The 23,560-nt window shown below is 38.1% G+C and overlaps 1 protein-coding gene across 1 annotated transcript in view; it reads left to right on the top strand.

Annotated features, from left to right (window-relative positions):
• The window catches only part of FREM1 (FRAS1 related extracellular matrix 1), a 212,180-nt gene extending 199,104 nt beyond the window's left edge, over positions 1-13,076 (top strand). The window contains exons 35-36 of the mRNA XM_007956225.1: positions 10,673-10,758; positions 12,877-13,076. Of these exons, the coding sequence (XP_007954416.1) occupies positions 10,673-10,758; positions 12,877-13,076 (286 nt within the window). The remainder of the gene's footprint in view (positions 1-10,672; positions 10,759-12,876) is intronic.
• Positions 13,077-23,560: the final 10,484 nt, after the last annotated feature.

Below are 23,560 nucleotides of genomic sequence, written 5' to 3'. Positions count from 1 at the left end.
GCATGAGCATAGGTAGACACTATAGAGGTTGATCAGTGGCCTTCAAGTTTTTTGTTGATAAGTTGGTGGTATAAAATATTTTAAAATATTCTTAAAAATTTAAATAATTATTGCTTTTATACATCTGTATCCCTAGTGGTAGATGTTAAAGGATAAAGAAGACATTCTTGCACCAAAATAACCAAATGCCCTCCTTTAATTTAAAGTTTATCTTAATGCATGGAAGGCTCAGGTACAGCTCTTTTTTCCTCCTTGAGGAAAGGACTTTGATGCAGAATCACAAACTATCTGAACCAGCAAGGAGGAAATTACAATATGCTACAAGCAGGAAATTTTATGACTCTTCCACTGACAAAAATGAGGGCAAGGGCAGTTATATTCAAGCCCAAGTTTATCAAGATTACATTGCTGCTGGGGTTTGTTGATAAAATACAAATGAACAGCACAACAGGACCCCCCCCCCCAAAGCTTAAGATGGAAACATCTTTATTCTTCATCTTCTGGTTGTTCTCAAAGGACAATTCAAGGAACTGTGCTGGCCTATAAGGAAGCTTTTATTAGTCCTCAGTGTTATGAGAAAAATAAGAACAATGTATATTGAGAGAAAACCAAACCAAAAACCAAACCCACTGCCATCAAGTCAATTCTGACTTATAGCAACCCTATAGGACAGAATAGTACTGCCCCATAGGGCATTCAAGACTGTCTTTACAAAAGCAGACTGCCACATCATTCTCCTGCAGAGCAGCTGGTGGATTTGAGCCACCAACCTTTGGGTTAGCAGCCAAATGCCTTAACCACTGCACCATGAGAGCTCCTATTTGGAGAGATATCCTCCATCGATCCATAGGTGTTGGTGTAAGGTCACCAAGTGTCTTTTTTAGAGAGACTGTTCTCTATTCTGAGATTGTGATCTTTTAGATGTGTGTGTGTGTGTGAAAATCTTTTTTTTTTTTCCATGAAATAGTGGCAACTTACAACAATATTATTGTCTTCATTTTTACAACCCTACATTGGTCCCTCAATATCTTTTTTTATTATTATTTTACGGATCTAGTTAATTATAGCTGAGTTTAATGAGGAATATAAGGAATATAGGAGTTCTTCATATATCTCTTAGTATTACAGAATTCACTTACCCCAGAATAAATTTAAAACCCAAATTAATTTAAAAGCCCAGTGGCACATAACAACAACAACTTTCTCGTGCAATTAACCTGAGATTTCATCTGTACCTTGACATTGACCACCTTGACACCATGACCCTTTCACACTAGGCTGACCTAGTTCCACAGGCCTCCTTGCCAACAATGCCTTACTTCACATAACACTTTGTAGTTTACAGAATTCTTTCACATAATTAGCTTATTTGATCTTTCTATCACTTCTGTGAGGAAAGCAGGTACTATCACCTACATTTTATAGCTTGAAAAATAAAAGAAGTTCAGGAAAACAAAATCACATGTTCATGCTCATACAAGCAAGTAAAAGGAAGAGACAGAACTTAATTGCCCATTATACCACTTTCCAAAGTATGGGATAGCCCCATAAGTATAAGAGAGTTCTCATCCCATGTATGTTGACAAGTATACTTATTTACCTTTGTATTGGGATAACTTAGATTTCAAATTTCAAAATTATGTGTTAATAATTTTGTACCTCTCGCAGCAAAGACATATTAAGATTTGTATTAAATTATAGATCGAGCTCTGGTAGCATAGTGCCTAAGGCATTTGACTGCTAACCAGAAGGCTGGAGGTTCAAACCCACCAGCCACTCCTCAGAAGGAAGATGGGGCAATCTACTTCCATAGTGATACTGCCTCGCAAACCCAAGGAGGGGTCGCTATGAGTTGGGGTCAACTCGATGGCACATAACAACAACAACACAACAAGTTTTACTTGGATTTAAATCAAACTAACCTAGCAGAGTAAATCTAAGGTGCAACCAAATCCCAAGTTTATAGATGTACTCATTCTACAATATTTATCAGGCACTGATAATATGGCAAATGCTGGTAATGTCCAAGGAGCTCTGGTGGCACAGTGCTTAAGTGCTGGGCTTTTAACTGAAAGTTCAGTGGTTTGAACTCACCAGCAGTTCCATGGGAAAAAGATGAAGCAGTTTGCTTCTAGAAAGATTACAACCTTGGAAATGCTGTGGAGCTGTTCTACTCTGTGCTTATAGGGTCATTATGAGTTGGAATGAACTCAATGGCAATGGGTTTTTTAACAGGGAATGTCTAGACTAGACCATACATTGGAGTATTTAGTTTTTTTACAGCATTGGTCCTAGCAGTGCAGCAGAACAGCTGCATTATTCCTTTTTTCATTAGTTAGCTTCAGAGATATGGACACAATAACTCTCCAGATCCAGCTGTTCTATATGATGAGTCCCACCCCCTGTATTTTACATCAGCAAAGTTCTGTACAATCCTAATAATGCCTTCCCACAGAGCTCTATCAAAACTGTGAAAGTCACTGAATTTAAATGATACTATTTAGTTTCCACTGAGTTGATATCTTACTATAGGTGAAATTAAGACATTCTCTCTACTTAGACTTAAAAATGAATTGCCAGCAACATCTGTTCATTGCATATATGAGTACTTGATATTTGTTATTGTTGTTGGATGTCATCCAGTCAATTCTGACTCACAGTGACCCAAGGTGACAGAGGAAAACTTGTCCACAGGGTTTTCTTATGTGTATTCTTCAAGGAAGCACATCACCAATTCTTTCTTCTCTGGAGTAGCTGAGTGGCTTTGAACCAGCAAACTTTCGATTAGCAGCCGAGAGCTTAACCATTTGCCCACTCAAAAAATAGATAAATAAATAAACCAAACTCACTTCCATCAAGATGATTCACCAGCCTTCTGGTTAGCAGTTAAATGCCTTAGGCACTGTGCCACCAATGCTCCTACTTTCCCACCAGGCCTTCTTAAATGCTATAAAGAGACATTTTGTTCTGGAATAAATTGTTATAAAATCTCTAGTAATACTTGAAAAATTTCCACTCTCACTTTTTAATTCAACAGATCAAACATGATACTATAAGCAAGTTCAGAATTATTTTATTCAATTTATTTTTTAAATTATTTTGATGAACCCCAGTCTCAGGGAATAATCTGAAGCTATATACCTAACAGTGACTTCTTCTAAGATATAAAACTGATAAAATTCTCAGAACAAGAGAAAGTTTTTAGTGACAATTTGGGCTTTCCAGAGTTTTAGGAAGTAACTAATTATATATCTATTAGAAATATAAAGTAATATAGAAGCTTCCAAATTACACATTATCCATTTAACATATTGGTCCAGAAATTAAAACATCTACCAAATGGCATTTATGGTGGCATTCCAGGGTGTGTAAAGGGTGGAAAAGAAAACATATGTGGTAGGAGATTTAAAAATGATCATAAAAACCTTCAAATTTTAAAATAGAAAGAGTAAATATATTCATTTGTTGAATTGCCTATGCAAAAGCATTCAATTGTGTGGATCATAACAAATTATGGATAATGTTGAGAACAGTGGGAATTCCAGAACACTTAATTGTACTCATGAGGAACTTGTACTTAGACCATGTGGCTGTCGTTCAGACTGAACAAGAGGACGCTGCATGGTCTAAAATCAGGAGGGGATTGTATCAAGGTTGTATTGTTTCACCATATTTATTCAATTTGTATGCTGAGCAAATAATCCAAGAAGCTGGATTATATGAAGAAGAACATGGAATCAGGATTGGAGGAAGACTCATTAACAATTGCAATAGACTCATTAACAACTGCGATATGCAAACAACACAACTTTGCTTGCTGAAAGTGAGGCTGACTTGAAGCACTTAGTAATGAAGATTAAAGACTACAGTCTGCAGTATGAGTTACACCTCAAAAAAAAAGAAAAAAAAAAAATCCTCACAAGTGGACCAGTAAGCAGCATCATGATAAATGGAGAAAAGATTGAAAATGTCAAAGACTTCATATTACTTGGTTCTACAATCAACACCAATGGAAGCAGCAGTTCAGATATTAGACAACATATTGCATTGGGCAAATATTGCAAAAGACCTCTTTAAAGTGCTGAAGAACAAAAATGTCCCCTTGAAGACTAAAGTGCACCTAACCCAAGCCATGGTATTTTCAGTCATCTCTTATGCATGTGAGAGCTGGACGATGAATAAAGAAGACTGAAGAAGAGTTGATGCTTTTGAAATGTGGTGTTGGTGAAGAATACTGAGAGTGCCACGGACTGCTAAAAGAACTAACAAATCTGTCCTGGAAATAGTGTGGCATTCCAGGTGGCACACTGATTTTAGACCATGCAGTGTCCTCTTGTTCAGTCTGCACGACAGCCACAAGGTCTAAGTACAAGTTCCTCATGAGTACAATTAAGTGTTCTGGAATTCCCACTGTTCTCAATAGTGTGGCTCCTTGGAAGGGATAACGGCCAGACTTTGTCTTACCTACTTTGGTCATGTTGTCAGAAGGAACCATTCCTTGGATATCATTCTTGGTATAGTGGAGGGTCAATGAAAAAGGGAAGGCCCTCAACAAGATGGATTGACACAATGGCTACAATGATGCACTCAAGAATAGCAAAGATTGTGAGGCTGGCACAGGACCAAGCAGTGTTTCGTTCTGCTGTATATAGGGTTGCTATGAGTCAGAGGGGAGCTCTGCTAGCATAGTGCCTAAGGCACTTGACTAACCAGAAGGCTGGTGGTTCAAACCCACCAGCCACTCCTTGGAAGGAAGGTTGGGTAATCTACTTCGGTAGTGATACTGCCTCAGAAACCCAAGGAGGGGTTGCTATGAGTCGGGTCCAACTCGATGGCACATAACAACAACAACAACATGAGTCAGAGACAACTCAATGGCACCTACTGGCATAACATTCTTTTGTTTATTTACATTTGTATCACACTTCAGTACATGTTTTATTTCGAAAAGACAACAAAAATGACTATCCTGAAAATAGTTGATACTAGTTACGGGCATTTCAGAAAAAGTCTAGCAGCATATTGAAAGCAAATTAAAAAGAAAAAGAAAAGATCCCCATGATCCTTTGGACCAAAATCAAGGAGGTCTGGTAGCATAGTAAGGAGCTCTGGTGGTATAGTGGTAAGGTATTTGGCTGCTAACCAGAAGGTTGGTGGTTCAAACCTACCAGCTGCTCTGCAGAAGGAAGATGAGGTGATCTACTTGTGTAAAGATTTACATCCTTGGAAACCCAATGGGGGTCTCCATGAGTTGGAATCAACTCGACAGCAGTGAGTTTTGTTTTGGGTTTGGTGGTGTAGTGGGTAAGGCATTTGGCTGTGAACCAGAAAGTCAGCAGTTCAAACCCACCAAGCACTCCCCAGAAGGAAGATGGGGCAAGCTACTTCCATAAAGATTTACCACCTCAGAAACACAAAGAGGGTTGGTGTGAGTTGGAATTGACTTGATGGCAGTGAGTTTTTTGTTTATTTTTTTGGGGGGGGGTATGATCCTTTAGACCAAAATTGGTCTGCAAGGAACTTTTTTTGAAACAAGGCCACCTCCTCAGTACCATTTTTCTCTGAGCCTCAAGTCCTCTGCCCATTTTACTCATCTTTCGGTTTCTTCATTTCCCTTCCTCCATTACTTTCCTGGTTCCTTTTACCTTCTTCCTCCTTAATCCCTTTGGCTTAGAAGTGGCTTTTCTTTAGGAAATGATCAGTTTCTCTATGACATAAAATTCAAATTCAATATAACCTGGAAATTGGCTTTCTCATGAGGTATTTTTGGGGATAATTTTAGATTCTATAATTACAATTAGTAAGCATCTAGTATCACCTTGTATGCATATGAAAGCTAGACAATGAATAAGGAACGTGAAAAAAATTAATGCATTTGAATTATGATATTGATGAAGAATATTAACTATACCATGGACTACCAGAAAAATGAACAATTCTGTCTTGCAAGAAGTACAGCCAGAATGCTCCTTACAAATAAGGATGGTGAAACTTCATCTTACATACTTTGAATATTGTAATGGTTACATATATGTGTCAACTTGACTGGGCATGGTTGAGTGGCTGGGCAGCTGGATGTAGTATTCCCCATGATGAGACTGGTCATTAACTCCATGGTGGAATCTATTGGAGCAGCTGAGTAGCTGCTTTGGGTATGTGGTTTACCTCCCGTATATAAGCAACAGCTTTGGGAATGGTATCTAGCTTATGGCACGCTTGAACCCTGCATGTAGCTGTGTCATTGTTCAGCAGCCTGCCATGCTCTGCCGACCTTGGGACTTACAATGGACTTGAATTAATGGCCTGCTGTGTGGTTTGGTAGCATTGGGACTGTGCCATTTTATTTGTTGACTTTGGCTTGTTAGCCTCAGTAGCCAGTAGCTGACTGAGTGAAGAGATGCCTCTACCTTCAATGGGCCAGGAGCAAGAGGCAGAGCTGAAGAAGCCCAAGGTTGAGGGGCTTTCACCCAGCCCCTAGAGCCTGGCACTTTGAACTTTGACTTCTCGCTTCCCGAACTGTAAGAGAAATAAACTCCTGTTTGTTAAGGCCATCCCATTTGTGGTATTTTCTGTTAGAGCAGCACAGAGGTAACCAAGACAGTTATGTTCTCAGGAAGGACCAGTACCTGGAAAAGGACATTGTTCTTGGCAAAGTAGAGGGTCAGTGAAAAAGAGGAAGACCCCCCAATAAGATGGATTGACACAGTGGCTGCTACAACATGCTCAGGTATAGCAATGATTGTGAGGATGGCACAGGACTGGGCAGTGTTTTGTTCTGTTGTACATGGAGTCACTGAGAGTCAGAATCAATTCAATGGCACCTAATACCAACAACAACATGAATTGCAACTGACTCGGCAGCACCTAACAACAACAGCAGCAACATGTATCTATCTAGACTGTTTTTTATTTAGTCTCAAGAACCATCATTAGGGCTATGTGGGCTGTTTTGTCTGGCTTCCTTGCTAGTATATGTAGCTGAAGGTCCCTTTCAGAGGGTCATTTACAGCACCTGTGTCTCAGTAAGAGTAGCAAATTTTTCTTTATCCCTTGTCCCTAATCAGATTGCCAACTCAACTCAATCTTTATCTCCAATCTGCTTTCTTCTCCATTGAAGTTTTATTATTTTTCTAACCCAGAGGAGCCAGACTCTTGGATTAAGTATTTCTATAATTCACATATTATAATCTCATCTGCTCATTTCCTTTGGCAGTCATTGTACGTTTGGTAATTCTATTATTATAGATTATTATCTACAAAACTAGTTTTCCACAGGAGTGTCTAGAACCCCTGCTGACCAATCCTTAGAGGTTTTCTCTGAAATATACTTGTGTTGTTGTTTGTTAGTTGCCAGTGAGTTGATTCCACCTCATAGTGACCCTCTGTGTGCAGATTAGAACTGCTGCGTAGGATTTTTAAGGCTTGTGACCTCTTCAAAGTAGATCTCCAGGACTGTCTTCTGGGATGCGTCTCAGTGGATGGAAACTGCCAACATTTCCATTACTAGTGAACATTTAACCATTTGTACCACTCAGGCACTGCATGAAATGTATCTGCACTTAATCAAAAAAGTTTAAAAGAAACAGATGTTTATTTCTTTAGCCAGAAAAATGGAAGTTTCTGTTTTTAATACTATACCATGAATATCTTCAAATTTTAAAGCTGTCAAAGGATGCTTATTTATATATGTGTGCCTATGTATTTTGTTTTACATCTATACATAGACATATCCATACAGACAACATCCACTGTATTTATCTATGTATGAACCCAGAAGACAAGCATGCTATTTGTACAAAATAATCAATATATATATGTACAAACATTTATTTTTGAATAATTGTGCTCTAATACTTTACTTAGGAGCTCTGGTAGCATAGTGCCTAAGGTACTTGACTGCTAACCAGAAGGCTGGCAGTTCAAACCCACCAGCCACTCCTCGGAAGGAAGATGGGGCAATCTACTTCACAGTTATACCGCCTCAGAAACCCAAGGAGGGGTCGCTATGAGTTGGGTCCGACTCGACAGCACATAACAACAACAACAACAACAACAATACTTTACTTACTCTAAACACAGCTGTTTCCCTATCCCTCTCTTTTGGAATTTCTTGCTTCTTGGAGAGTCAAAAAGAAAACAAAAATATTTTAAATGGATTTTATGAAGTCTGGTTTAACAGTACTTTCAAGAATATGAAAGATACAGGAGATGTTAGATATGCTGGAGTAAAACTCTGTTATTCCCTGCAGTGAGTCCCTGGGTGGTGCTGATGGTTAAGGTGGTTAGCTGCTAACCAGAAGGTTGTGGGTTCACGTCCACTCAAAGGTGCCTCAGGGGAAAGGCCTAGCGACCTCCTTCTGAAATTCCCTCTTGAAAATCCTGTTGTGCACAGTTCTACTCTGACACACACAGGGTCGTCATGAGTCAGTGTCAACTCAATTGCAATTGTCTCTGTTTCCTTTTCTGATGATGAAATTGAGGCTGCAAGATTTTGTTAGTAAGGAATTAGGGGCAAAGAAGAAAGTAGAACTAGAACCCTAGTTTCACACACTCTGTCCGATGTAAGTATTGACTGAGACAATTCCTCAAGCCCTCCCTCAGCCCATACTTAACACATGCTTGATTTTCTTGTGCTCTGAGCCCATACCACATTAGAATTAGCATATTGGATGTGAGAGGAAGAAGGAGGAAAGGCTATCATATCTCTGGCAGCTGTCAGACAGGAGCTGACAGTGAATAATGAGGTCAGAGCCAGGTCACAAAACCTAAATCCAGCAGCCTGAGTCCATTCTGTGAAGGGACAAAGAGCGTCCATGTCTCAGGAATAGGAGGTCTGCAAGTCACCACTACATTATAGAACCGCGCAGTTACTCGTGTCAGTGAAAAAGAAAAAAGTCATTAAGAAATGGATAACTTATGCTCACCCTTGGTGATCTGGAAAAACAGGAAATGGATCTAAATTTAGGAACGATATAGACAAAATGAAAATTATATTCAACAGTTGTCTAATTTTATACAAGATTGCCAATTTTGTTTCCCACCTTATTTTCATGGCAATAGACATTAACCAAGCAAAGACATACTGGTAATTTTACTCTTTTCTTATTGAAAACTTTCTGTATTAAAAAAATAAAGAATAACTATGTTGACTTTTTACTTAAAGCATTTTTAAGGGCCTAGTGAGCACTGAGGAGCTCTGGTAGCATAGTGCCTAAGGCACTTGACTGCTAACCAAAAGGCTGGTGGTTCAAATCCACCAGCCACTCCTTGGAAGGAAGGTTGGGCAATCTACTTCAGTAGTTATACTTCCTCAACAACCCAAGGAGGGGTCGCTATGAGTCACGTCCGACTCGACGGCACACAACAACAACAACAACAACAGTGAGCACTGCTAGGGAATTAGGCATAACCAAATATTGCTTATAGGAATAATTCAAGTAGCTGTAAAAAGAACACATAAATAATTTTATTTTGGGGAAATATGAATGTTTGGAAAAACAGGGGTGTTGGGTTCCCCATGATGTACGAAGATTTGACAGTGAGGCTAGATTCATTTTACTGAGTCGCAGCTATTGGGTTAGTTGACTAAACACACCTAGCTCCAAATGTTGGCCTCAGGTAATTTGATTTTATCTGAAGAATTAGTTTGGGTAATATTACTGAGCAAATTAACTGGAGAATTGCCAAATTCCTATGATATCGAAATAAATTTCTTAGGAGAGCAGTAATATTTTGGCATTAAGTAACTAATCTTTAAAACTGAATTTCCAAAAGAGGTGTTTAAAACCTATTGAACTTGTGCATCACAACCCAGCTATTATAATGAAATACCACTTTTCTTGCTGCCACCTACCTCTACCCTGAAAAGACTCATTGAAATGAGAAGATAGTATAAAATGCTGGGAAAAGTGTATATATGTGTGTGTTTGTGTATAAAGTTATATATAATATATATATTACATATATATATTATATATATTTGTTGTTGGCAAGTGCTGTCAAGTTGATTCTGACAGAATAGAACTGCACCATAGGTTTTTCTTGTCTGTAATCTTTATGGGAATATATCACCAGGTCTTTCTCCCACAAAGCTGCTGGGTGAGTTTGAACCCAATCTTTTGGTTAGCAGCCAAGTGCTTAACCATTGCACCACCAGCTTTCAGTTTGTTGTACTGTAGTGGCTTGCTTCTTGCTGTTATGCTGTAGCTATGCTACTGGTATTTTGAATACAAGCAGGGTCACCCATAGTGGACAAGTTTCAGTGGAACTTCCAGGCTAAGACAAACTAGGAAGAAAGGCCTGGTCATCTACTTCTGAAAATTAGCCTGTGAAAATCCTATAGATCACAACAGAATATTGTCCAATGAAATGCTGGTCAATGAGTCCCCTAGGAAAATGCACTTGGAATACAGTGTGGCCACAGCAATGGACTCAAGCACACCAATGATCATGAAGATGATGCAGGACCAGCAACGTTTTATTCTGTTTGTATATGGGGTCTCTACGAGTTGGAGCCAACTTGACAGCAATGACAACAAATGTTCTGTATGTCTCTATTCATCTATCTAGTGGGGTTTTTCAAATTTTATTTTGAACCGATATTTATTTCTCCTATTTCAGCAGAAATGTTGACTCTCTTGTCACTGTGGCTTTCATTTTTGTTTGCTTGTAGACTCCTGGGCAGCCTTGTAACTGTCCTCACAAAGCAGCATATGCAATGGCTCTGGGACATCAGTGGCAGAAAGACTTTCTGGATAGGCAAGTATCTGTGCTGCACATTGGAGGCAGGCAAGGACACCAAGAGATCGGCCACCTGCCTTCCATGGACCAATGTGATTATTTACCAATGGCCTAGCTATGTTTGATGGTTAGACACTCTGTCTTTTAAAATCCCTCCTAAACCTTTTGACATCATACTTTCATTTTTAAACATCTGTCCCAAAGAAATAATTAGAAATGTGGTTAGATTTATAGGTAAAAGAGTTCACCACAATTTCTAAAATAAAAAATTTGAAATAGCTATAAATTGGGGATGATTAAATAAATTATAGGATAGCCATATGAAGGAATATTTAATACTTAATGCTTTTGCAAGGCTTTAAATATTAAAGACATGACAAAATGTCTTTGGTTTATTCATTCACCAAATATATGTTAGATGTATATTATGCTATATATAAAATATGCAATTTATTGTAGTTGTGGCAAGGTGCTAAGTAAAACAAGGTCCGCAGCCATATAAAGCGTGGAATAACTTAGAATGAAAAACTGAATTTATGTGCATGTGGTATTATATATATAAATGTGGGCATGTGTGTGTATGTTTATCCTAAAGTTTTAGAAATGGTTTACCTCCAGCTAGGAATTAAAGGTAATCTTGATTTTATTTCTTGATTTTTGAATATTTAGTAAATGTTTTAAAGCCATTTTAGAAATAGAAGTCTCATGGCATGTCAAAGTCAGTATTCCCACCACCTCCTCTTAAAAGTAATGCATTTGAGGGACCTATAAGAAACAATGTTGGCTTCTCAAAATTTCTGTAACATTCAGTGAGTCTCTAAATTCTGAAGTTATCTGAGAATATTAAGTTAAGCCTGGAAGATAAGATTTCTCTATGTCCATAATGTCTGATTTCAAGACTCTTCACAAAGTAGTTAACATAGCACTCTCTGATCGATAATTCAAGGAAACATTCCAAAAAGAGATAGTGTATTGCTAACCAAACGGATTTCATTTGATTCCATGCAAAAGCGTGGACTGAGAATCAGTGGGGGAAGGTTATATGCTATATAAGTAAGACTGCTTCCACCCTCAGATTGGGTTTGGGAGACATCAGACCACACTGCTCCAGGGGATTCCTTCCTCATTTCATTCTTCTGATTTCAACTAGGAAAGAGAGTGAATGGGAGGAACACTTCTTTTAGAAAACATTATAAACCAAACTCACTGCCGTCAAGTCGGATCCGACTCATAGCAATGCTCCTGGGTCTCCAAGGCAGTATCACTACGGAAGATTGCCCAATCTTCTTTCCAAGGAGTGGCGGCTTTTAAATTAAAGTGTAACTTGCAAAAATTGCCTGTGAGAGTAGGGGGCAAGTAGAGAAAAGCTGCTTTGTACTGGAATTTTAGCAGATCGAAAACTCTTAAGTTCCAGACTAAAAATAATATATAAAAAGCTGCTTTCAAATATGAAAACCAAGACATCTAAATAATGAGGAAGAATAGACAAGAGTGGATCTGTCTGTCTGTGGAAGGAGTTCTGTGTATAAGATAATATGAATAATAATAATATTTGCTATTAATTAAGCATGTAAGTATGCCAAATTTCACATGCATTATTTTATTTAATCCTCAAAACAGCCCTTGATGTACTGTCTTTGTCTGCACTTTTTACATAAATTTTAGAAAACTTAATTTAAGTTTCTGTCCAAAGATGCTCATATAGCAAGTGGTTAAGCTGAGATTTGAACTCAGGTCAGCCTGACTCCAAAGCCTTGTGCCCTTAACTGTGTCTTATCGGATTCCCAGCTCTTATTACTTGTTTTGGAGTCTCTGAGTGGTTCAAACAGTTAACACTCTTGGCTGCTAACCAAAAGGCTGAAGGTTTGAGTTCACCCAGAGGCATCTTAGAAGAAAGCCTGGCAATCTACTTAAAAAAAAAAAAAAAAAACAGCTATTGAAAACCCTATGAATGACAGTTCATACACAGGGTCAGCATCAGTTGGAATCTACTTGACGCCAACTGGTTATTACTTGTTTTAGAACCTGGGTCCATATGTGCCTATGCTTTGTGAGTTTAGAACAACAGACTGATATGATGTCTAAGCATAAATGTAATCGATTTTTTTATTTGTTTGTTTTGGGGTTTCACATTAGGTTTGAATGACCAAGCGCATCCTGGTCACTGGGAGTGGATCGGGGGTGAGCCTGTCACCTTTACCAACTGGAAAAAAATGCCCCCTCAACATTCAAAGCCTGGGAAGAACTGTGTTTTGGTTCAAAGACAAGGGAAATGGCAAGCAAAGGACTGTAGGCGGGGCAAACCTCACAGTTATGTATGCTCCAGGAAACTCTAAATATAACTGCCCTGCTAGTGCCCACCTGGAATTTCTCACCTATTTATTTATAGGATTTGTGAATATTGCTCAAGAGAAAACCAATTGTCATTTTACATCTTTAAAATCATAGCTTATGAGTGATTCTATCTAGTTAAAAAGTTAAAAAAAAAAAAAAGGAACATGAATTAATTGTTCCAGAAAGATTGAGAAATGAATATTCCTTGCTAGATGAGATAAAATTTTGCATCTCAATGCTTCTTAAAGTAAAAAACCTGCAGTATTATAAGGTGTAAGTTTTGCTTACTCTAGGAGACATCTCCAACCCCTAAATCTCAGCCAGCACCAATATTATGGTCATTGGAGTTTTTTGTTCCATTACTTCAAATGAGTCCTTTCTAAAATCTATATTTCAGGAGCTCCTACCACTTCAGTCTGAGTGAAGTTAACCCTATTAGTTCATTGACCAAAGTTAAATTACAAAGGGTTAGTTTGTCCCTTTGGAGCCCTTTTAAATATGAAATGTGAGATTACAGGTTGTGGATAGAAAGAAAGAATTCTCTCTTTAAAAGGTGTGGTGGAAAAGGAAGACTTTCAATGGCAGAAGCATTCAGTGGGCTCCCTGTACCTCCAAAATCTATGCATCACTATTCATTAAACAGATCGCCTTTTCCAATAAGAATGTAGGCAGCGACAGTGTACCATCCCAAAGCTAATAACTGGGTTTCCCTGGCCTTGCAGAATCGTGAGACATCTGAAGTACCGTGAGTCCCTTCACCCGCATGTATAGTACTGACTATAGGAATGATGGTTGACTTATGGAAGAAAAGTATTGCTTCCTCAGAAGGGTGCCAGTGAACTATGCAGATGAATAAAGAAAAGTAATACTGAAAACAGAGCCTTTGAAAGCCTATACTCTCAGAAAAAGATTTTGATGCAATTCTGAGCCCTTAAATCTTTAATCTTTGCAGACATCCATGCTAACTTGATTCTCTAATGTAAGGGTACTTTATTAATTTATAATCAGCTGTGTGAAGCGTTTGGTAGCAGTGAGGCATGTTGATGCCTTACCAGAACTCTCTTCTGAAACTAATGTTCTAATTATAGGAAATTAGAACTTTAGTTTTGAAATATTCACTCCAAATTTTTCTCTGTTCCTAGTCAGCAAAAAGTATGGCTGTACCAAATGTAACATAAGCATCAGTGCAGCTTCAGAATCAAAATGGGTTATCAAACAGACTAAAGTTTCGATGCAGGTTTTATTATAACAATACCTTGCATGAAACTAATAATGTTTGAAGAAATTTAATCCAGCTTTGGATAGTAAAAAAAACATGACAACTTCCTTTATCTGCTCATTTATCAAGATTTTGATTACCAGAAAAACGTACAGAGAGGGGTTAGGATAAGATGTTCTACCTCTTACTTAAATCTAAACATTGTAATGGAGTCAGGTGGCTCCTACCTTAGATGGGCACTTGTATAACATACAGGTCTCCTGTGTCACACAGGAGTCTCATGTTTCAGCAAAAGATATCAAATCTATCTTCCTGGACCAGCTCCAGTCAGATTCTACTTGATCCATTAACTTTTGCAGTGTGGAAAGGTGGGATACAGGTTAGAAACGAGATGAGTTATTGACCTGAAGGGTTAAGTCCTAGGAGGGAAAGCAGAAGTTCAAGGAATGAGGAATTCAAGGACTCCTCCTCCCTACTGGAAATCTAGAACTATCTAAATTATTTAAAACAATAGCTATAAAAAGCTGTCAAAGCCCAGTCAGCATGGTAGTTTTATCATCTATTTCTGCAATAGAAATATTTCAATATGATTACAAATGTTGACAGAAAGACAGAATGTTTTGATTTTAATAACAACCAGAAGGTAACCACTATTACTATAGTATAAAAATTGTAATTACTGGAACAACTATAATATATATGAGAATATTTAAAAATATTCCTGATCATAAAAAGCAGAAGTTAGTTATAAATTCTAAGTAATTCAAAGAAGATACAAATAAAAAAGAAGGCAAATTTGGATACTGCCCTATGGCTTTCCTCTCTTCCTTATTATTGGGCTCTGGGTAGGGGAGTTGTGTAGGGAGCAGGAAGTAAATGGTTGGCATATATCTTTCTATCTTGATTTGCCACTGTTACCCTGCTGTTTTTGAAGTGAGTGAAAGAAAAGACATGGAATAATGGATAGAATAGGAACAGGAGATTATAGGAGAAAAAAGGAAAGAGAAAAGGGTTGAGTGGGAGAGGATTGGGGCTGATAATAGCAGAGAAGGAGAGCATCAGAAAGAAGGACCTGAATTTCACTTGACTCCTCTTTCCAAACGTGAATACCGATTCTGGAAAAGTCCTCCTTTATCCATGGGCATCAACCAGCTTAATAGTGTATAACTTTTCAGAAACTTCTGATTTTTGGTCTTTATAAAATATACCGCATATATTTCTAAAAACAAGCTTAAAACATGATATGATAATCATTTCACCTCCTTGTACACAGTGGTGAAAATGAACCAAGTGACATTTATTTAGAGTTCTGTTTCTGTTTATTTTTAATACATCCAAGAAGAATATGTACACTTATGTAAATGAACACTATGGTTCTGTGGAACTTAAACTAAACTGGTGCTGATTAATTTTCTTCACTAACGTAGCATTATTAAATGTACTGTATCTAGTGTTGTATCAAAATTAATAAAATATACTTATTTCTAGTTTTGATCCATTCTTCCTTAAGCTTTTAACATTTTATATATTTCCCAAGGACACATGGATTTTATATTTTAATAATTTTACCCATTTTACAAAGCGGTGGGGGAGAGAACTCAACAGGTCTCTTTTGTTTTCCATACAGTTTAAACCAGCTTTTAATTGTATGGCTTCCATCCACCCATGCATGCATCCATCCATCCGTCCACCATTCATTCAACAAGTGCTGAGTATCAAATGTCTACCCTGCCCCTGAAATAGCTCTAGATGCTGGAGAAGTTGTACTGAATAAGACAGGAAAATAGAACTATAAAAGCATAGCTCAGATATGCACATTTCTAATTTTTTTAAGCCTCAAGCTTTTTTACCAGGGAGGAAGTTGCAGTGGAAATCATTGATTATGTTCTTCAGATTTGGAGGGAAATAAGTAGATACAAACATCTTAGACTGCCTTTTGTTATATTTCTCGCCTGATTACAAAACAGGTGATAACTTCCTAAGTTTACAATCATGTCAAAATGCTATTGATGCAGCTTACCTCAAATTTCTTGTCTCCGAAATCTTGTTATAACTAAAGCTTTTAAATCTAGTTAATTGATTTTGTAACAATCCCCTTCCCTAAAACACACCAACCAACAAAAAAGGCAGTATGTGTCTTTGTATCTTGGAAATTTATTTTTGCAGTAAGAAAAATAAGAGAAAGCAACTTTTGATATCATCTCCTATGATACCATTTTTACAACAGAGAATACTGAGGTCATCAGGAGTTAAAATATGTAGGAAGCAGCAATAGAACTGAAGTCTTCTAAATTGTAAACTGAATCTCCTCTAATTATTCCACATATCTAGGACCATTCTGAGTAAATAGTTTTACTATATGAAAGTACACTATCTCTGAATTAGGAGTATGATAAAATTCACCATATACTAGAAAACATTATGCTAAGTAAAATAAGCCTGACATAAAAAGTCACATATTGGATGATTCCACTTACATGAAATGTCCAGAATAGGCAAATCTATAGAGACAGAAAGAAGATTAGTGATTGCCAGGGGATGGGAGGCGGAAGAAATTTGGACTAACTCTTAATAGGTATAGGGTTTCTCTTTTGGGAGGATGGAAATGTTCTGAAATTAGCTGATGGTTGCTGAGCACAGTGAATATACTAAAAACCACTGAAGTGTATACTTTAAAATGGTGAGTTTTATGTTATGTGAAGTGTCTCTCAATAAAAAATGCTATAAAAATTCACCACATAAAATTTATTTTAGTATGGTGTAAATGGGTTGATGTATTTGCTGTATGTTTATCCTTCTTATCCAAGATACATTTTCTAGCCTTTGCCTCATGCCTCACTCAGGCTTTAGTTTATTTGTTTCTACAGTTGATTAAGGGGAAGGGAATGCTGATTAGACATATTTTAAAAATTTATAGTACAGCTCTATTGACATTCCACCCCCTTATTCCCATCAATCATTGGAGAAATGCTACTGAGGGCTGAGTGTTTCCGGATGTCTGTAATGTCTGGAACACCATGGCTTTCTTAAAATTAACTTTACAAGCCTTTAGAACAGGATCGTGCAGGAAATGAATATACTATCCTCATAACTTACACATATAGCTGTTCATTTTGAACATTTTTTATAGGTCTTATATTCTGGTAAGCAATAAAGTTTAGTTCCTCTAAAGACAGAAAGGAACAAAAATCAACCAACACTTCCATTAAAGGCCTCAAGGTAACCCATAACACTTTTTCCAAGCAATGACATATAAGTTCATATTTTCCTTCTTTCCCCATCTGTATTTTTACTTTCTATAGGCAATCAATCCCGAAGTATTTTTTAGAAGAAAAATGTCTTCACACCCAACACTATGCTGCATACAAAAAACACACTTTAAACACTAACCCAAACCAAAGCCATTGCTGTAGAGCTGATTACGACTCATAGCAACCCTATAGGACAGAGTAGGACTGCCCCATAGGATTTCCAAGGCTGTAAATCTTTAAAGACCACACTGTCACAACTTTCTCCCACAGAGTGGCGGGTGGGTTCAAATCGCCGATCTTTTGGTTAGCACCTGAGCTCTTTAACCACTGTGCCACCAGGGCTCCTCACACTTAACTACAGCTACACAAATACACTAAAGGTAAAAGAACAGAAAAAGATATACTATGCTAAAACTAGTCAAAAGAAAGCTGAAATGGCCATATTACTATCAGAAGAAGTAGATTTTAAAGAATTTTACCAAGGACAAAGAAGATCGTTTCATAATGATTACTGGTCTAATAGAGACTAATGGAATCCTTGAGATAGTGGCCCTTGGATACCCTTCAAACCTGGAACTGAACCCACACCCAGGGAAGAATTGTCAGCCAAACAATGTTGTTGTTGTTGTTACATGCCGTCGAGTCAGCCCCGACTCATAGTGACCCCTCCTTGGGTTTCTGAAGCAGTATCACTACGGAAGTAGGATTGCCCAACCTTCCTTCCGAGGAGTGGCTGGTGGGTTTGAACTGCCAGCCTTCTGGTTAGCAGTCAAGTGCCTTAGGCACTATGCTACCAGAGCTCCTATGCCAAACAATAGGCAGGCCTATAAATTGAACAGTAACAACAGGGAGGAACATACACCTCAGTACAATCAACCATACAAGATGAAAAGGGCAGCATTTCCCCAAAAACAAAGCTTAAAGACAGGAAGGTCGAGAAAGAAGGACCAATGGAAACAGAAAACCTAGGAAGAAAGTGGGAAGAGTGCTGTTACATTGAGGGGATTGCAACCTCTGTCTTGAAACTATGTATAAATTGTTGAATGGAAAAAAAATATACAAATCTATTATATATTCTCATATGTGTCTATTATATCGCAGCAGTACATTGACAGAGAACTGCCAGAATTTCAAGTCAGATTCAGAAGAGGATGTGAAATGAGGGATATCATTGTGGATGTCAGATGGATCTTAGCTGTAAGCAAAGAATACCAGAAAGATATTTACCTGTGTTTTATTGACTATGCAAAAGCATTTGACTTTGTGAATAATGACAAATGATGGATATAACCCTGCAAAGAATGGGAATTCCAGAACACTTAATGGTGCTCATGAGAGACCTTTACATAGACCAAGAGGCAGTCTTTCAAACAGAATAAGGGGATACTGCACACTTCAAGGGAGCTCTGGTAGCATACTGCCTTAGGCACTTGACTGCTAACCAGAAGGCTGGCGTTCAAACCCACCAGCCACTCCTCGGAAGGAAAGTTGGGCAATCTACTTCTATAGTGATACTGCCTCGAAAACCCAAGGAGGAGTCGCTATGAGTCGGGCCCGACTCGATGGCATACAACAACAACAACAGTGCACTTTAAAGTCAGGAAAGGTATGCATTAGGGTTGTATCCTTTCACCATACTTATTCAATCTGTATGCTGTGGAAATAACCCCAGAAGCTGGAACATATGAAGAAGGCAGCATCATGATTGAAGGAAGAATCATTAACAACTTGTGATATGCAGATAACACAACCTTCCTTGCTGAAAGTGAAGATGACTCGAAGCACTTACTGAGGAAGATCAAGGACTATAGTCTTTAGTATGTAGTTCAGGATTACACCTCAAAATAAAGAAAACAAAAATCCCCACAACTACATCAATAAGCAGCATCACAATAAAGGGAGAAAAGATTGAAGTTGTCAGGGATTTCATTTTACTTGGATCCACAATCAATACCCATGGAAGCAGCAGTCAAGAAATCAGAAGATATGTTGCACTGGGCAAATCTGCTGCAAAAAAAAAACTTCTTTAAAGTATTAAAGCCCAAAGATGTCATTTTGAAGACTAAGGTGTTCCTGACCCAAGCCATGATCTTTTAAATAGCCTCATATGCATGTGAGAGCTGGACAATGAATAAAAAAGACTGCAGAAGAATTGATGCATTTGAATTGTGGTGTCAACAAAGAATATTGAATGTACCATGAACTGCTGGAAGAACAAACAAATCTGTCTTGGAGGAAGTACAGCTAGAATGTTTGTTGGAAGAGAGAATGGCCAGACTCCATCACTCATAATTTGGTCATTTTGTTAGAAAAGACTGTTTCCTGGAGAAGTATATCATGCTTAGTGAAGTAGAGGGTCAGCAACAAAGAGGAAGACCCTCAATGAGATGGATTGACACAGTATCTGCAACAATGGGCTCAAGCATAACAAGGATTGTGAGAATGGTGCAGGACCAGGCACTGTTTCACTCTGTTGTACATAGAGTCTCTAAGAATCGCAACTGACTCAACTGCACTAACAACAACAACAACATTATATATAATCATAGTCAGAAATGTGAATAACCTTCTTTCTAAAACTGACAGAGCAAGTAGACATAGAATCAGTAAGGATATGGAAGATGAACACTTTTAACCAAATTAACCTTATTGATGTTTATCGAGCACTCTACCCAACAGCAGAGTACACACTCTTTTCAAGTGCACATGGAACATTTACCAGAGTAGACTATATTTTGAGACATAAAACAAGTCACAGTAAATTTTAAAATATTTAAATTATACAAAGTATGTTCTCTGACCATAATGGAATTAAATTCAAAATCAATTAACCGAAATATCTCTGGGAAATGTCCAAATGTTTAGAAACTAAATTAAACAATTCTTTAAGACATGGGTTAAAGAAGGAATCAAAAGGGTAATTAGAAAGCATTTTAACCTAATGAAAATTAATGCACAGCATACTAACGTTTGTGGGATGCCATTAAAGCAGTACTAAGAGGCAACTTTATGCTACTAAATGCCGATATTAGAAAGGGAGAAGGACTTAACCCAATGACCTCAAGACCTCTATGAGTCTAGTGTTGGAGATGTTGGACACAAGGCATCCCACCCACCTTGCTTGACATCCCATTCCACCTTGAGAATCTAGAAAAATAACAAAGCAGAAATAAGAAAATGATAAAGTCAGAGCAGAAAAAAATGAAATACGATACAGAAAAACAATAAAAAATAAGCAGTGAAACCAAAGGGTGGTTCTTTGAGATCAATAAAATTGATAAATGTTTAACCAGAATGATGAAGAGGAGAGAAGACACACATTGCTAATATCTAGAATGAGAGAGACATCATTACATATTCTATAGATATTAAAAGGATAATAAGGGAATAACATGATCAACTTTATGCCAATAAACTTGACAACTTAAATGAAATGACAAATTCCTGACAGACAAACCAAACTTCAATCAAGAAAAAAAAAGTTAACTTTTAAACTGTAAATCTATTAAATTGATCAAATTTGTAGTTAAAATTTTTCTTACAAAGAAAACTCCAGGTTCAGATAGTTTCACTAGTGAATTCTAGATATATTTAAGGAAGAAATAACATCAATTCTACACAAACTCATCTAGAAAACTGAAGGGGAATGAATACTTTCTAACTAGTCTTATGAGGTCAGCATTACTATGATTCCAAATGAGACAAAAGTATTACCAAAAAAAAAACAACATCCCTCATGAATGCAGAAATTTGAAACAAATTTTAGCAGTTAACATCCAATGATACATACAAATGGATAAGATGTCTTGATGAAGACACTAAACTGTTAAGAGAATGAAGACAAGCCACAGACTGGGAGAAAATACTCTTTTGGCAGTCACTTCCTGAGAGAAAGATGAGGCTTCCATAAAGATTTACAGCCTTAGAAACCCTGTGGGGGTCACTATGAGTCAGAATCAACTTGATCATAGTGGGTTTTAGGAATATATCTTGTTCTGGCTACCTAGTATTGCTCTGATAAGACTATACCATAAATGGGATGGCCTTAACAAACAGGAGTTTATTCTCTTATAGTTTGGGAGGCTAGAAGTCTGAGTTCAAAGTGCCAGGCTCTAGGGGATGGGTGAAAGCCCCTTGACCTTAGGCTTCAGCTGTGCCGCTTACTCCCGGCCCACGGAAGCTAGAGGCATCTCTTCACTCAGGCAGCTACTGGCTGCTGTGGCTAATAAGCCCAATTTCGACAAATAATATAACCACAGTCCTGATGTTACCAAACCACATGGCAGGCCATTAATTCAAGTCCACTGTAAGTTCCAAGGTCAGCAGAGCATGGCAGGCTGCTGAACAATAACACAGCTACATGCAGGGTCCAAGTGTGCCATAAGCTAGAGACCATTCTCAAAGTGTTTCTTATATATGGGAAACAGACCACATACCCAAAGGCAGCTCAGCTGCTCACAGTAGATTCTACCATGGAGTTGATTACCAGTCTCATCACGGGGAATACTACATCCAGATGCCCAGCCACTCAACCAGGCCTAGCCAAGTTGACACATAAACTTAACTACCACATATCTGAAAAAGGCTTTGTATCCAGACAGTAATAAAAAAAAATCAACAATAAGAATATAAACAATTTAGAAAAATGCTTAATACATAGAGCAGGCAAAAAAAACAAGAAATAAGAATATAAACAATTTTTAAAATGGCCAGGAGATTTGAATAAATACTTCACCAAAAAGATATATGAATGATAAATGAGCACATGAAAGGATGTTCACCATCATTAGTTGTTGTTGTTACTTGCCACTGAATCGATTTCAACTTATGATGACCCAATGTGTGCAGAGTAGAACTGCTCCGTAGAACTGCTGTGCCCTTTTGTAATCAGATTGCCAGACATGTCTGCGGAGGCACCATTGGGTGGGTTTGAACAGTTAACCTTTCAGCCAGCAGTTGAACAGTTAACATTTTGTACCATTCAGAGACCCACCACTAGTCATTAGGAAAATGTAAATTAGGAAATTAAAACTATAATGAGATATTACTATATACCTATTAGAATAACCAAAGTTAAAAAGACTGAATATACCAAGTGTTGGTAAGGATGTGGAGGAATTAGAACTTTCATATTCTGATGAAATATAAAATGGTACATCCACATTCAAATGTATGTACCAACCACCAATGTCAAATATGAAGAATTTGAAGATTTTTACCAATTTCTGCAGTCAAAATGAAGGCAACGATTGAGGAAAGAGATGGTGTGGGGGCCTGACACAGCATGGCTAATTTCTGACACCAAATGCAACATACAGAGGTAAGAAGCCAACTTCATGAAATTCCCCTTAAGACAGAGACACAGTGTAAACAAATTCAGAGTGAAGCAAGATGAGTACAATACAGGCTAGAAATAAGAGAGGAAAGTGCAAGGAAGTGAGCAAGAATTCCAGTAGCATGGATGACCACAGAGCAGGGAGGGAGCTGGTAAAAGGGGATAAAACCACTCATCAGTAGAGAGCCCTAGTAATTTTGGTTAAGGGCCCATGTGGAGGGGAAGGTCTATGAGTCTAGGGTTGGAGATGTTGGACACAAGGTGTCCCCCCCACCTTGATTGAGTTGGGGCAGGAACTGGGTAATTGGCTGCCTTCTCACAGAAGTGCACTGATCCCACACAAGTGAACAAGTACCAGAGAAGTGTATTCTTTCACTTTCCTCACCACACCTTCCCAGTGCTGAGAGTGAAGCCCCTTATTGCCCCTACCAACCCAGTGGCTAAAACACCCCCCACCCTGTGGCCCTGCACCCACAAGATCCACTCACAATGTCTCTCACCCACCAGTGGCCACCCAAAACACTATGTCCCCAGTGGACTGAGCTGCATGCCTGCAGATCACAATCTGTGGGCCCAGCACCCTGTGATTGACAGGGCATGCTGTCACAGACCACAATCCATGCACCCTCAGCCTCCACTGTCAGTGGCAGGCACACATGCAGACTACACACCAGGGACCTG

This window comes from Orycteropus afer, unplaced genomic scaffold (genome assembly GCF_000298275.1).
Source record: "Orycteropus afer afer isolate SDZICR_OR568_19922 unplaced genomic scaffold, OryAfe1.0 scaffold00584, whole genome shotgun sequence".
NCBI classification, from domain to species: Eukaryota; Metazoa; Chordata; class Mammalia; order Tubulidentata; family Orycteropodidae; genus Orycteropus; species Orycteropus afer.
This window is presented reverse-complemented; position numbering and strand designations above follow the sequence as displayed.